Consider the following 14024-nt stretch of genomic DNA (forward strand, 5'->3'; position numbering starts at 1 on the left):
GATTGGAGCTGTGCCTGCATAGCCTCTTCTTCCTACAGACCCAGGTGATCCACCACCTCCTGTGTACTCCAGGCAGCGTGGAGCCAGCATGGTCAGCTGGGTACTTGCTAGGTGAGCACTCCACACCAAGCAAACAGGAAATAGAATTTCAAAAATTCGCAGGGCTTTTAAAGGGGAGATATGTGTACCTGTCCACCTGGCCTCTGGGCAGCAGAGTTAAAAATGGTGACCAGAGCGGTCAGGTTGGGGCACTGTGGGGCACCTCCTGGAGGCCACTAAAGTCGACGTAAGTAAAACAGTGTATACACTGACACTGCGTTGATCTAACTACATCGACCTGAGCACTACACCTCTCGTGGAGATGGAGCTATTAAGTCAACATAGCAAACAAGTTACATTGGTGGGAGTGACATTTTAGCGTAGATGCTTACAGAGTTAGGTCAACGTAAGCTGCCTTGAGTCGACCTAACTCTATAGTGTAGACCAGACCTTAGTCACCTTCAAAAATTCCAACTCCCATGTCAGTTATAACAGAAATATGATACTATCTGATGGCTGTCCAGTAGCCTCTATGCAATTAGTATGACTGTCTCACTCCAGTTTAAAGCAAGCATCCAAATCTCAAAATTGCCGCTTGAAATGGCAATCTTGTTGGTTGAGATAGTAAGCAGCTAATGGGTATGGAGAATGAAATTTATTAGTCCCTAGAAGTTGTCCATCCAAGGTAGGTTTGAGCCACATTGGCAGGGAAGTGTGAAGAAACTTGTTATTTCTGTATTAGGTGTCTGAGGGCATGTCTACACTACAAACTTAAGTTGACCTATGTTAGGTCGACTTACAGCTACTACTCTCCTTCTGTTGGTGATGTGCATCCTCAACAGGAGCACCCCCAGTGGCTGTGTGGGGGGCTGAGAGCCAGAGTTCACAGCTCTGCGCAGCTCCACACCGGTAGCCTAGCTGCCCCCCAGGCTTTTGGCTCCTACCTCCCAACTGGAAGCAGGGATAGCCATCTGGGCTTCTCGCCTCCCTGTTCCCCGCCAGGAGCAAGGCAGGGGGCAGCCTCCTGAGCTACTTGCCTCCATTCCGGAAGCGGGGCAGCCAGGCTCTAGCTGCCCAGTTTTCTTGTCAATTTCAGGGCTCCAGCATGGAGCCCTGAAATTGACAAGATACTCAACAGCTGAGGTAAGTAACAGTGTCTACACAGACACCACATCCTAACTACATCAACATAAGCTCTACGCCTGCTGGAGTTATGATGTCGGTGTAGTACAGCACTTACATGGGTGGGACAAGGGCGTAGTGTGTACACAGGCAGCTTACGTCAACGTAATTATGTCATACATCAACCTAACAGTGTAGTATAGACCAGGCTTGAGTGTCCACTTCTCATTCACCCTGCTCTCTTCAAAGGCCTATGAACATCAAGGAGCTATTCTCTCTCTGAGGCAGTGACTCAGAGTTTTAGGTTTTTCCAAGTGGAACCCTATAGCAAGATTTTCAAGAAAGCTCAGCTCTCATTTTGGCATCTTAATGAAATGGACAGATTTTCAAAAAAGTCCTCAGCACCCAAAAGCTTCCACTGGCAACATATCTGGCCACATCATTAAAGGTGCTTAAAAGGGAATTCTCTTGAAAATCTGGGCCATAACATTTTCTTACTCCTTCATTGTGGGCTGTTATTTCCCCTCCCCACTCCCCCATTCTTTTCTCAAGCAACAGCTGCATTGCTGGACAAATCATGCAACCAAGAAGAAAAAGATTCCTCCAAAACTATGATACAGCCCTGTATTGGAGGAGTAATAGGGAAAGCTGTAGAGGGAGACAATTAACACTTTACTCCAGAAACAGAAAGTGTCATCTCTTAGATACAAAATCATGAATAATATGCAGAAGAAATGCATCTCGATGCCAAGTGTTACTACAGGGATTTTTAAACAAGCTGGTCACAGTATGGAGGAACAAATTTCTAAACCTCAAAGAGGTTCCTAATCATAGCATTAGCAAGCAATATTTAAAACCAGGGTTATTTGTTCATTAGTATAAGGATTTTCATAATACCATCAGGCAATTTGAAATTCCCTGCACTTTAGAATAATGAAATGTTTAGCACTCCCACAACACTTTCTGTGCAAATGATCCTGGCACAAAATATCTTATAACTACCAAATTAACAAGCACCACAAAGACCCTTTGTTATGCAAGAATAGTGAAGGACACTTCAAGGGGGACAATTTTAACACATTTAAGCTCTGTTATTTGGGGAGGAGGGAAATTAGGGGGAAGATGAGAAAAAAGAAAAAAAATACTGTTTGAATATTGCATAATACTTACTGGTCCTTTAGCCAGTCCTTCACAAAAGGGATGGAGAAGAATTCTGTGAATGGCTCATCTTTCCTCTTTGGATTCTGGCTGATAATTATATCATATATATTTTTTAAAATACAGTTAACAGGAAAACAACAACATTCATCTCAATTGTTGTTATTCTACTTATAAATTTATGTTGCTGAATCATTGGACAAAGTTAATATTTAGAAACAGAATTAACTTACTTGTATAACCACTCAGTCAGAAAATCACAGGAGATAAATTTGGTCCTTTTTCTCTAAAGATAGAAGATAAAGAATTTGAAACTATTACCTTTTGACTGGTCACACATTTTAACTAGTGCTGAGGAACTGCAGCTAAGCTGATTGCCATTGTTAAACAAAATATACAGTACATTACTGTGTCTATTTTAATTTTGCAACTGCCAAGCATCTGTGGTTTAGCCAAAGCTGTAGAAATGTCATTTGTGGAACCACTTTTCAAGCCAAGTCTAAAGATGAGTAAAGGAAATATGTCCATTTTGACATTTACACTAGGATTTTGATGCTTGTTTCACTGCAGTTATAACAAATTCCTTCCCAATATCATTCTTTCCAAATGGTGTCTTTTCAACTAAAGGAATTAATGGATTTGATGTAAGAAACTGTATATTACTATACATTGTGTTCAAAGGTGTTATCTCAGACTTACAATGTCTCCTTAACCTACTTATGACATATTTTTCATCCTCAAAGAATTTCACTTTGACATAAATACTTTCTCACTTTTGATTAACATGGCACATCAAAGTGTTCAAATGACTGCAACACACACAAAGAATAGATTCAGAAACACACTACACAATTCTGTAACAAAATGCTTTACCATTCACTTATAACAGGAGACAAGATACATATATTATAAACTTCAACGTGCTTGCTGTAATCTGACATTGTTGAGACAAGGGAAGACAGGAAGAATAGTAAGCAGAATGTGCTAGGTCCCAAGAAACAAGCTGGCAAGTATACCTGGCAGAATTCATGGCCTTGACTTAAAATAAAGAGGCCAAATTCAGCACAGTATAATCAAGCACAATTCAACAGAGGACACAAGGAGCTGCATTTATGTATCTGATGGCAGCATTCAGCCACATGAGCCTGTTCCTGCAATATACTGAGCACCCTCAATTTCCATTGAAATCAGTAAAAGTTGAGGACAACCAAAACATCCCATGATCTAGTCCACGCTTTTTTGTTGTTTTCCTTAATCTAAAATAAGGGTAATCTGATACATAAAGTAATGTTGGCTGTTGTGTATAGAAAACAATCTTTTCCATACAAAACCTTACCAGTGGATACACAAGACTCCAGTCTCTCTCTTTTTTTTTTTAATTGGGCCCCTATTATGGACAAGATAATAGCACTGAACGAGAGCTTTACATAGAAGATAGTGTGAAACTGCCCCAATCCAATGGAGATGAGGGAGGCAAGCTTCTTGCCCCAGTGCACCTGACCAATTCAGTAGGCAGGCAGGTGTGAAGGGGAGCAGGACCATACCCCACTTTGGGGAAATTTGTGCATCCATAGGAAAACAGGAGCAGCATAGAGACTGTGAATATCTCTAGCCCTTGTCTGTGGTGTCTGGAGAAAGAAGCAACAGCACTATGGCCAGGGACACTCTGGTCCTATAAGTTCAGTCCCTCAGGTAAAGTACCATTGAAATAGGATTTGCCAACTTTCATGGTTTTTTTGAGTCTCGCAAGAGTTGGTGCTTTTCTTAGAAGCCCCAACTCCTGGAGACAAGTGATCATGTGAGAATCACAACTTTCATTTAACAAATAAGTAAGTTTCTAGCCCTTACAGTTGGGAGAGGGGAAAAGCTTGAAAATGCTGAATCTTAAGTGCTTAAAATTAAAACAGAAGGTAAATAAAAAGAACTCAACATTTTTTTGAGTTTGAAAAACTCAATTTTTCAGCCAATCTTATGATTTCTGGGGGCCTGACTTATGTATGACTTTTGAATACTTGGGGTTGACATTACTGGAAGTTACCCTTTTAACTTTTGTAGTAATGTTAAAAAAAAAAACAACCAACCAAAATTGCATATATTTGGACATTCAATGTAGCATTAGAAAAACAAACATTAGTATAATCTGAAATCCAGGGACCTGGGTGACTCCATTAAAAATGTTTTTAGGCCAGGATAATTTTAGATTGGTTGGCAACATTAAAGATCATACCAAACCTGATATGCATGCACAAAGGTGACTTTTGTACTTATAAAAAGGATACATAATTGAAACTTTTGCTTTGATATGTTTAATGCAAGCAAATATTATGCAATTCACATGCCACTTTTCTACTCAAGATACTGGCTGGCTCTACTGCACTTGCACTAGACACTAATAAACAAGCTGTTCTGTTGTTGCCATACACAATAGTAAAATGAAAGTTTATTTTCTCTTAAATTATACATTACTATTCAATTCAGACACATTGTATCTTTCTAAAAGTCAGTATTAATGAGAACACTAAAATATAACTGTGGGGAAATGAAAGAAGGCATCTGAAGTAAATGCTCTGAAAATCATTTAAATTAGCTAGCCATAAATAAGCTGCATAATGACAACATTTCTTTTCTTTTCACAGCATTGTTTCTAATCGTATTTACAGCACTATTTAGTTTTGAAGTTTCATTCCATACAGTTAGCAAGTGCTGCCAGAGCTACTATTAAAATGGGCAAGCAACCTGATATGTAAGGGGCACGCTGAGAGACTGAATCACTTCTGAAGAAGAGAAAAAAAAAAAATGGAAGAAATGTTGTTGCTCTTTTGTTTGGTGCCAGCGTGGACGTGTTGTGCATACCCAGGCACACACAGAACAGTCAAAGTATTGTGCCATTGCTCAGCTAAAAGTATTATCCATAGGGTGGTCCAGAGAGAGAGAGAGAGAGAGAGGTGGAAACTTTGTGTGACCTTCACTTGAACATCCCGGTTCCACAAATACATTGTACATTACTAACATTCAAGGATAAAGCCCTATGTGCGGTGCAACCTCCCAAACTAAATGCACAGGATCAAGAGCAACATTTGGAGCTAGAGATCAAGTGAAACACAGCTAGGGTGAAGGACACAGAACCAGACGTAAAGCAAGATTAAGGTCTAAGGATCAAATAATGATCTAGCTGAAGTCAACCGCAAAACTCCCATGGTCTAGAAATGTACAGCAATTTGGCCCTAAGTGCACCACTAGACAGGAATAAGAACCTAGCTGTAGAAGAAGCAGGAATGATTCAAGAACCAAGATTACAAGCAGCAGCCAGCATTAGGATTTCATAGCTGGAACTGAGAACATAGGGCAGAATTAATGATTCGGGGCCAAATGTAGCATTCAGGACCAACTGGCAGGATTCCGTGCCAAGCCTTGGGAGCAGCAGACAGATGCACTGGACATAGGAAAAAGGACTAACGCACTTGCAGTTCCTAACGCATTTGCAGCTATTTCTGAAAAGACACCTTCTGTGAGCTCCCCCCTTCTCTTTCTCTGCCCTCAAAACAGCAAATTGCTGCAGACAGCTAATGTCATGACTTCCTCCTCTAATCAGTAATGTTATCATCAGCATTATCACGCTAGTCATGGACTAGGTCCCTATTGTGCTAGGCATCATACAAACACAGAACAAAAAATAGCCCCTGCCCCAAAGAGGTTACAATCTAAGTTATTCTTTGCTTGTGACCAAGAAAATTGACAGGTTGGTTTCCCTAGACATTCCTTTACAACACAGGGAGAATTTTAAAGGGCCAGGACTGTAAATCTTTTAGGGCAGAGGGATTTGAGTGTGCAGCCCCTTAACCTTACCTTGTAAACGTCATAGAAGCAATGGTGTACTATTGATCAAGTGTAGGACAGCTTTTAAAGTCCATCCCAGGACTACTAGGAACTTTGCCAATGAAGGCTGCCTGTTGAATTAGTCCACCTTTCAGCTGGCTTGGCATCCTGGGGAGCTCTTGGATTCAGAGGGAACAGAAGTTGTCAAGAGCACTATTTTTAATTTTTGCTTGGCAAAGAGGTGGTGACGTTTACTGTTGAATGCAGACCGCCTCAAAGTTATCCAAGCCTTTGTCACCAACAGACAGGATTTTGTAGAGTGCTCTGCCTGGGGCTAGCCTTAAAGATGTGTGCAGAGTGTGGCTGTTTACTTACGCTACACAATGCTGCACAGTGTATGTTTCCAAGTGAAATTCAAAGCATGGGTTTTAATTGGGATCCTCATTTTCCTAGAGATTGTCTCTCTGTGCTTCATCCTAACAGTTGAGAGAAGCAGAGGTGCTCTTTCTAAAAGTTCAGAAACCTGAATGTCCAAGGTCTGCAGACTGGGTGTTCTCAGTTGGGCAGTTCTCAGTTCTGGAATTTGAGGCCCTGTTGATCTGAGAAAGCTTGAGTTTGCTTACCTTCAAAACTGACCTCATTTTTGTCTAAGGGATGCTAGAGATGGGCTTTACATTTTCTTTTGCAGAGGGGGCATTTTGCGTTCCCCAGTTAGTATTGTGTTGGTATATTGCTTCAATTTATGCAATCTTATAATTTATGTAGATGAACTTACAGGTGGTAATAGGTAAATTTTATGAATTAGAAAAACATCTTTAAATAGAGGTAATTTTATAGTTATAATGATACCGTGTTTTTCACCTGAATCATTGATTCTAGGCACCCTAAACAATAATTATAAAACAGAGCACCTGTAGTCTAAAGCATAAATGAATGTTCATGGATGGTGGGTCATATTTGCTTTTAAAGCACAGACCTAGAGCCTGATGGTGTGAATTAGGCACTGGCCTGCATTAGGTGTGGTAAAGATCTGCAGTACCCAGCGGGAGTTTCAGAAGACTCTGAGGGACAGAGGCACTCAGTGCCCTATCAACGTAAAAAGCTGTTTCCTTGAGGTAAAGCCTACTCTTCAACTAAGGAGGAGCGCTTATCTGTTAAGCTGATTGAGGCCCTCCACTATGTCTTAGGGAACCACTTCACACTGGTCACAGACCCTGTCCCTCTGAAATTCCTATATGTCTGGTGCATGAAGTGGTATCTGTCCTTGCTACCTGAAGTCTTTCAAGATGCAAGAGAACAAGGGTGGTGCCACATTATGCCATTTCTGTCCTGCAAACGGATGTGCGTGTGTTGGGGGAGGGGGAAGGTATAGCTTTTGCTTGGTGCACTCAGGGGCTTGGGGTCTTTGGGAGAGGGGAGTAGGTGAAATCTATGATGTGTAAATAACCCACACTAAGACATCATACACAGTCAAGAAGGAAAGGGCTTACCTCCATTCAAAGGAAACTAGGCAGACAGCTTCCCCACCTTGGAAAAGCTACTCAGCATGCCAGCAGAAAAAGAGAATCTCCAGCTAAGCTCCACCCTAACCCTAAACAAAGAAAGGGTTCTCAGCAAAAAGAAGAAAGTGTTCTTTCAGAATCCTCCCAATCCAGGGATGCAGAGCCAGGAGGCTCCAGAGTTTGTTGCTTTTTCAAGTCTAGTTTTAAGTGAACCAAAAGAAGGTGCTTCTGCCTTCTGCTTGGGAAAATACAACAGATCTGTATCTGAAGATTTTATAGTTGAAAGAATGGAGCCTACTTGCCATATTATCCCTTTATCCTAAATCCATGGATTCCTTTCCTCTGCACGAATATGATGCAACTGAGCTGCCACAGGAGTTAGAGGGTGTGGACAGATGGAGAAAAAGCTGTTGTACATCATATGCTTCTCCTAAAGGGTAGGGGATTAGTGCACAGACATGAACTGGGGACCAGTGGAATGTTCCAATAGGAGGAGAGGGGATCAGGAGCAGCAGTGAAGGGCTAGTTCTCCAAAGTGAAAGACTCAGGGCATCCATATGGCTAAGTAGCCACAGATCTGAGGTTAAAAGCTAGAGCTGCAAGTGAAAGGGATGATACCTTGGAAATTCCACATAAGTTTTCCTGGTAAGTCTTTCCCTCCCGTAGGAAGGTGTGATGTGGCCCATGCCATGGTCTTTACCTGACACAGGAATCAGAGTATAAAAAGCATATATGCTGACATACATATATGGCCCTGGGACAGAGAAAAGTTTGAATAATATTTTAGAAAACAGGTGAGGGGAAAAGCATAATTGTAAAACGTTATCAGCCCAGAGCTGCTTCACAGCAAAATTCTCAGGGTTCACATACAGCTAATTTCCATTCCAGCATCTGGATGTGCAGAAACAAAGAAGTCTCCCAGAGGAATTTTCCTGGGCTTGCCATGACAATACCAGACGCTGTTCCTAGAACATCAGAACACCCTGTAGTTCTGAGCTCTAAAAGACCAGCTCCTTCACAAGAGAGCTTTCTGTTAGGTTATCAAGAATTAACATCTGAACTAGAGGGCCAAGTCCTGACCTTGATTATACCTAAAACCAACTGGCAGACTTTGGCCCGATCTCTTTATACTATGGTTTTTCTAAGTCATAGTATTAAACTAGACACTGTTTAATGGATCCACCATACAGTGAAGTGCTTTAGAAAGTAAAATCTATATTTCTTTGACAGGAAGGCATTAATTATCTAGCCTTCACTCTGTTTTAAGTAATTTACTCTTTCCTCTGCAATGAATAATATAAGAGTAACTAATCAAAACAGTGGTGCAGTCACCATTGAAAACAATCAGCCAAATCATCATTGGTGTATCTCTATTAAAGTTAGTGGAGTTATACTAGGGATGAATTTGGCCTTTTATGAGGTTTTTTTACGCTATGCCAGTGTTTTCCAACTGTGGGTTGCAACTACTACTGGGCCGTGGCATGTAAGGCTCTGGGTCACCTTGCTCTGGTCAGCACCGCCGACCGGGATGTCAGAAGTCCCATAGACGGTGCTGCCCAGCTAAGGCAGGCCAGTGCCTACCTTTTCCAACACTGTGCTGTGCCCTGGAAGCGGCCAGCAGTGGGTCTGGCTTCTAGGCAAAGGGGCCACGGGCCTCCACGTGCTGCTCCCACCCCAAGCACTGGCTCTGCACTCCCATTGGCTGGTAACCAGCCAATGGGAACTGGGGGCATGGTGCCTGAGGGCGAGAGTCGCACAGAGCCACTTGTGCACCTCCTCCTAGGAGCCAGACCTGCTGCTGGCCGCTTCCAGGGGACAGCGCAGTCCGTGGTGCACCCTGGCGGTGCTGCTGGCTGGGAGCTGCTGGATGCAAGTCTGCACCTCAACACTGAGCCCCAATCCCCTGCCCCAGCCCTGAGCACCCCCAAACCTGGAAACCCTGCACCCCAAACCCCTCATCCCTGGCCCCAGCCCAGACCCTGACCCCTCCCACACCCCAATCTCCTGCCCCAGCCCTGAGTACCCCCAAACCTGGAACCCCTTCCTGCACCCCAAACCCCTCATCCCCAGCCCAGAGCCTTAACCCTCTCCCACACCCCAACCCCCTGCCCCAGCCCTGAGGCCCCCCAAACCCAGAGCCCCTCCTACACCCCAAACCCCTCATCCCCAGCCCCAGTCCAGAGCCCTGACCCCTTCCCACACCCCAAACCCCTGCCCCAGCCCAGAGCCCCTTCCCATTCCCTGAAACCCTCATTCCCAGCCCCACCCCACAGCCCTCACCCCCGCAAGCCAACCCTTTGCCCCAGCCCTGAGCCCCTCCAACACCCCAAACCCCTCATCTTCAACTCCGTTGCGTTGCGGGCATCAACCATTTTCTTCTACTGGGTCCCCAGAAAAAAAGTTTGAAAACCACTGTGCTATGCAACTGTTATCAGTGTTAGTCGGTGAAATTTGTGGTTGTACAGCAGCCTGGCTTTAGAAGGAAAAAAGTGACATAAATTGACCTGCTCTTGGCACATTCCTCCTATGCTGTTCAGGACAAACACAGGAAACGTCTGCACATTGTGTATTGTTAACCTGCTGATGTGTTTATAAACTATTTATACACAGGAATCATTTTCCATTCTTTAGCCACATAATTATATGTTATGTGTTAAGTACAAAAATATTGCTAATGTCTAGATGAATTAATCGTGACCACAATTCCATTCACTTTCCTGTATATACTGTACTTTTTTAATGTAATATATTTTGTCATGAGCCCAGCCGCAACCTCCCTTTTCTGTGGCTATTTGTATATAACCTGAAAGGAATGTCAGAATAATGTAAGAAAAATGTTTAAATTTCGTTAAATTTTTATTCTGAAAAATGAATGCATCACTCAATTCTCAAGTGAGAAGAGGTGAAAAAGTCCCTCTACTGACAACAATAGAAAGCAGAGTGGACAAAGCATGAAAAAACATACCATAGGGAAAAATCCTGCTTCAGCAGGGCGAGACACTGGGTGACATGATGTTCTCTTTCATCTCTAATCTAAAAATGTAGTTTTTTGCACCCTATTTTTATATTCATATCAGCTTGAAGTCTGAGACTACAGACAGCAGTTGGTTATTCTTAATACTAACGCTGTTGAATTTCGTATTATTTATTTGGACTTTATAGTGCAACAGCCAATTTTAAACTCCTGTATCTACTTCTCTCTCTGCACTGGATCTCGCCAATTTCTTTCAAGAGAAAACTGACAAAATACAACATGACTTTCCCTTTCTCCTTCCCCCTTTCTGCCCTACAACTCTCTCCTCCCTTGTCACCGATGCAGAAGTTTCTCATTTACTTTCCTCTAATGCCACCACTTGCCCCAGTGATCCCCTTCCATCCCATATCCTGATCTCTCTCAAACCAATCCTCATCCTTCCCTTACCCTTCTCCTTCACCTTTCACTATCCTCTGGCTCTTTCCCGTTACAATACAAGCATGTGTTAGTCTCTCCCACTTAAAAAAAAAAAAAAAAATCATCCTTGACCCCACTTGCCCCTCCAGCTACTACCCCATCTCCTTGCTGTCTCTAAACCCATTGAACGAACGGTTTATAATCTCTGTCTGGAGTTCTGCTTCAGTTCCATCCTAGACTCTCTCTAGTGCTGCCTTCACCCCTTGCACTCCACTTTGTCAAACCACTATTGCCAAACTCTCTAATGACCTTGTCTTAACCAAAGCTGAGAACCAGCACTCCATCCTCATTCTCCTTGACTCTTGACAACAGATTGCACTACAAGGCTTACAGTGTCTAGAGGGTCGCCCAGAGCCAGGACATTTGAACAAACTGATTGCAGGACAGGGGAGCAACGTGGCTGGCAGGGGTGAGTGTAATCAACCCCAGAAGGAGGTTGCAGGAGCAGAGTGTGAAAGTGATTCCCTTCCCTCCAATGCAGCAATGTGTAACAGTAGCGGGGACCTCACTGGGGATTCAGGGAACTTGCACAATTATCCACATGGAGGACCTAAATGGGGAAGGGGAAGGTGGTCACTTCCCCCCTCTCCCTAGAGGGCAGGAGACATCAAAACTAGTGGGGTAACAGAACAAGCCAGTAGGTTATGGGAGGGAGCTGATGTCCTAGGAATTGTGTCGGGAATGTCTGAGTTATACACACCATCTACAGAGACTAATGGCATTACACAACTGTAACAAGCTAACCTTCAGTTATTACAGCAGCTGGGAGCTTCCATGGGTGGGGGAGGGGGTCTGGATGTGACAGTACTGGACACCCAACATGGGCTCAACTTTGGGGGACAGACAATAGTCAGGCAGGGCAGGACCCTCACCAACGGGTGGAAACCCTTAGCAGGGAGACGGAGGTTGTTGAGCACCCTACAACTCACCCACTGACAGGGAATGTGAATTTGAGAGACAGAACTGCTGACTGCGGGCAATAGGGCACTAAGAGTGCCCCAATGGTCAGCTGTGAGTATGGTTATGCTGGGGTGGCTCACCCAATAGGAGTTCACCTGCTTGGTACTACTAAAGATAACATTTTGAGAGCTGAATATATAAACATATTATCATTGTTGCACAGGGAGGTGCTGACACAGTAAGCCAGGGCAGAGCAAGCAGGGCCATGACATGGCCAAGAATGGCTAGAACATAGGAAAATTGGGGAAGCCACCTTCTTAATATATGCAGGCATTATTGCAGAGGCTTACCCAGACAGAAGCCCAGTATTATTCAAATATATGAATATAATCAGGTGGGCATATAATATGTTTAGGAGCATGGCTTGGTTTAACTATGACGAACAGTTTAGACTGAGGGCTGCAACACAAACAGGGATTCAGTGGCACACACTGCAACATATGCTGTGGTTAAAGAGGATGACACCATGTGGGCCTGATTTTCACACTGACAGTGGCCTGTTTGTTCCATAACAAGTCCACTGGATGCCCAAGGCTTGTAATGACATTTGCTAGGCATTTAATGAAAGCGGATGTTTTCGGAGCATCTGCAAATTTAGGCATGCTTGCAAAATGTACTTTGGGGCCCATGCAGCCCACAACTGCCACAGCAGTCAGGGAAGGCCACAGTATGGAAACAAAATGGGGGCTAAGTCAGGTGCCACCTGCAGACCCTTGGGTGCAAGATTTGAGAGCCAAGGTGCAACAACAGGTGGGGGGGGGTAAGCTGAAAATGGGGGCTGGACAAGGGCACTATCTCTTGTTAAGCTTGAGGTGTTAAGGGTTCTCCTTTGGGATTTCCCTAACAAGACAGCTGGGGCATATTTGTGGGATGTGTTTACTTCAGGATTTAGAGGGGAAAGAAGTCATGTAATGTCCAAAAACTAGTCCTTAGTGGAAAGGGGTCATATTATAAAGAAAAAGATTACTCCTGAAATTGAAGAAGAGGGTAGCAGGACATTTAAACACCTACCTATATAGAACTTGCAGGTTTCTCCCCTAGGCTTGATTCCTAAAAAGGCTCTGGGAAAGTATTGCTTAATTCTCCACCTGTCATACCCACGGAGTAGCTCAGTTAATGATGGACTAGACCCATCCTTGTTCACTGTTCCTCCACTGATGAGGCTGTGAACATGAGTAGGCCTTGTAGCCCAGGGATGGTAATGGCCAAGAGTGATCTCAAGTCTGCTTTTTGACGGCTGCCAGTTCATCCTTCTGACATTAACGTTTTGGGTTTCTCTTTCGAAGACGAGTTTTATTTTGATAAAGCTACGTCTGTGGGATGTGCAATATTCTGTTCTGCATTTGAGAAATTTAGTACAATGCTACATTGGGCAGTGGTGCAGGAAGCTGGTTTGCAGCAGGTAGTGCATTATTTAGATAATGTTTTGTTCATGGGCAAGGTGAATTCAGATAAGTGTGTAAGCCTGATGGATGCCTTTCAGGCTCTGTCTAAAAAAATGAGGGTACAACTGGTGGAGGATAAAATGGAGAGACTTTCTACTATGTTGAGCTATCTGGGGACACAGAGCAAGATACACTGGCGGGTATATTCTGACTCCTTCAGGATAAGCTTCAGGAAGTATTGGGCTTAATTAGCAAGGCTAGAGTGGCCAAGAAAGTTACACCCCTATGAGCTGCAAATTTATTATTGGACATCTTAACTTTGCTTGCTGAGTGGTAGCCCGGGGGCGGGCATTTGGTTTCCAGCTTGCAGATCCCACTGCAGGCATATCTAGACCTCACCATATTATAAGGGTAACTAAAGAAATGAAGGAGGATTTGGGGGGTATGGAGAAAGTTTCTGAGCCATTTTAATGGCGTGTAATTCTAGAGATAGGACTGGATACTCAAGGCTGATTTAAAGATCCACTCAGATGCTTCAGGAAGTACAGGTTTTGAGGTATTTTAGAAATGGCCCTCCACCTGGATTCCAAA

General features: G+C 43.5%; 1 protein-coding gene across 1 annotated transcript in view; it reads right to left on the minus strand.

The window, feature by feature from the left end:
- IQCK (IQ motif containing K) overlaps positions 1–14024 on the minus strand; it is a 97049-nt gene that overhangs the window by 60926 nt on the left and 22099 nt on the right. Inside the window, exons 5-6 of the mRNA XM_077828149.1 lie at positions 2553–2605; positions 2332–2409 (exon numbers count right to left, since the gene is read on the minus strand). Of these exons, the coding sequence (XP_077684275.1) occupies positions 2332–2409; positions 2553–2605 (131 nt within the window). The remainder of the gene's footprint in view (positions 1–2331; positions 2410–2552; positions 2606–14024) is intronic.

The sequence above is a fragment of the Eretmochelys imbricata genome, chromosome 10 (assembly GCF_965152235.1).
Source record: "Eretmochelys imbricata isolate rEreImb1 chromosome 10, rEreImb1.hap1, whole genome shotgun sequence".
Classification (NCBI taxonomy): domain Eukaryota; kingdom Metazoa; phylum Chordata; order Testudines; family Cheloniidae; genus Eretmochelys; species Eretmochelys imbricata.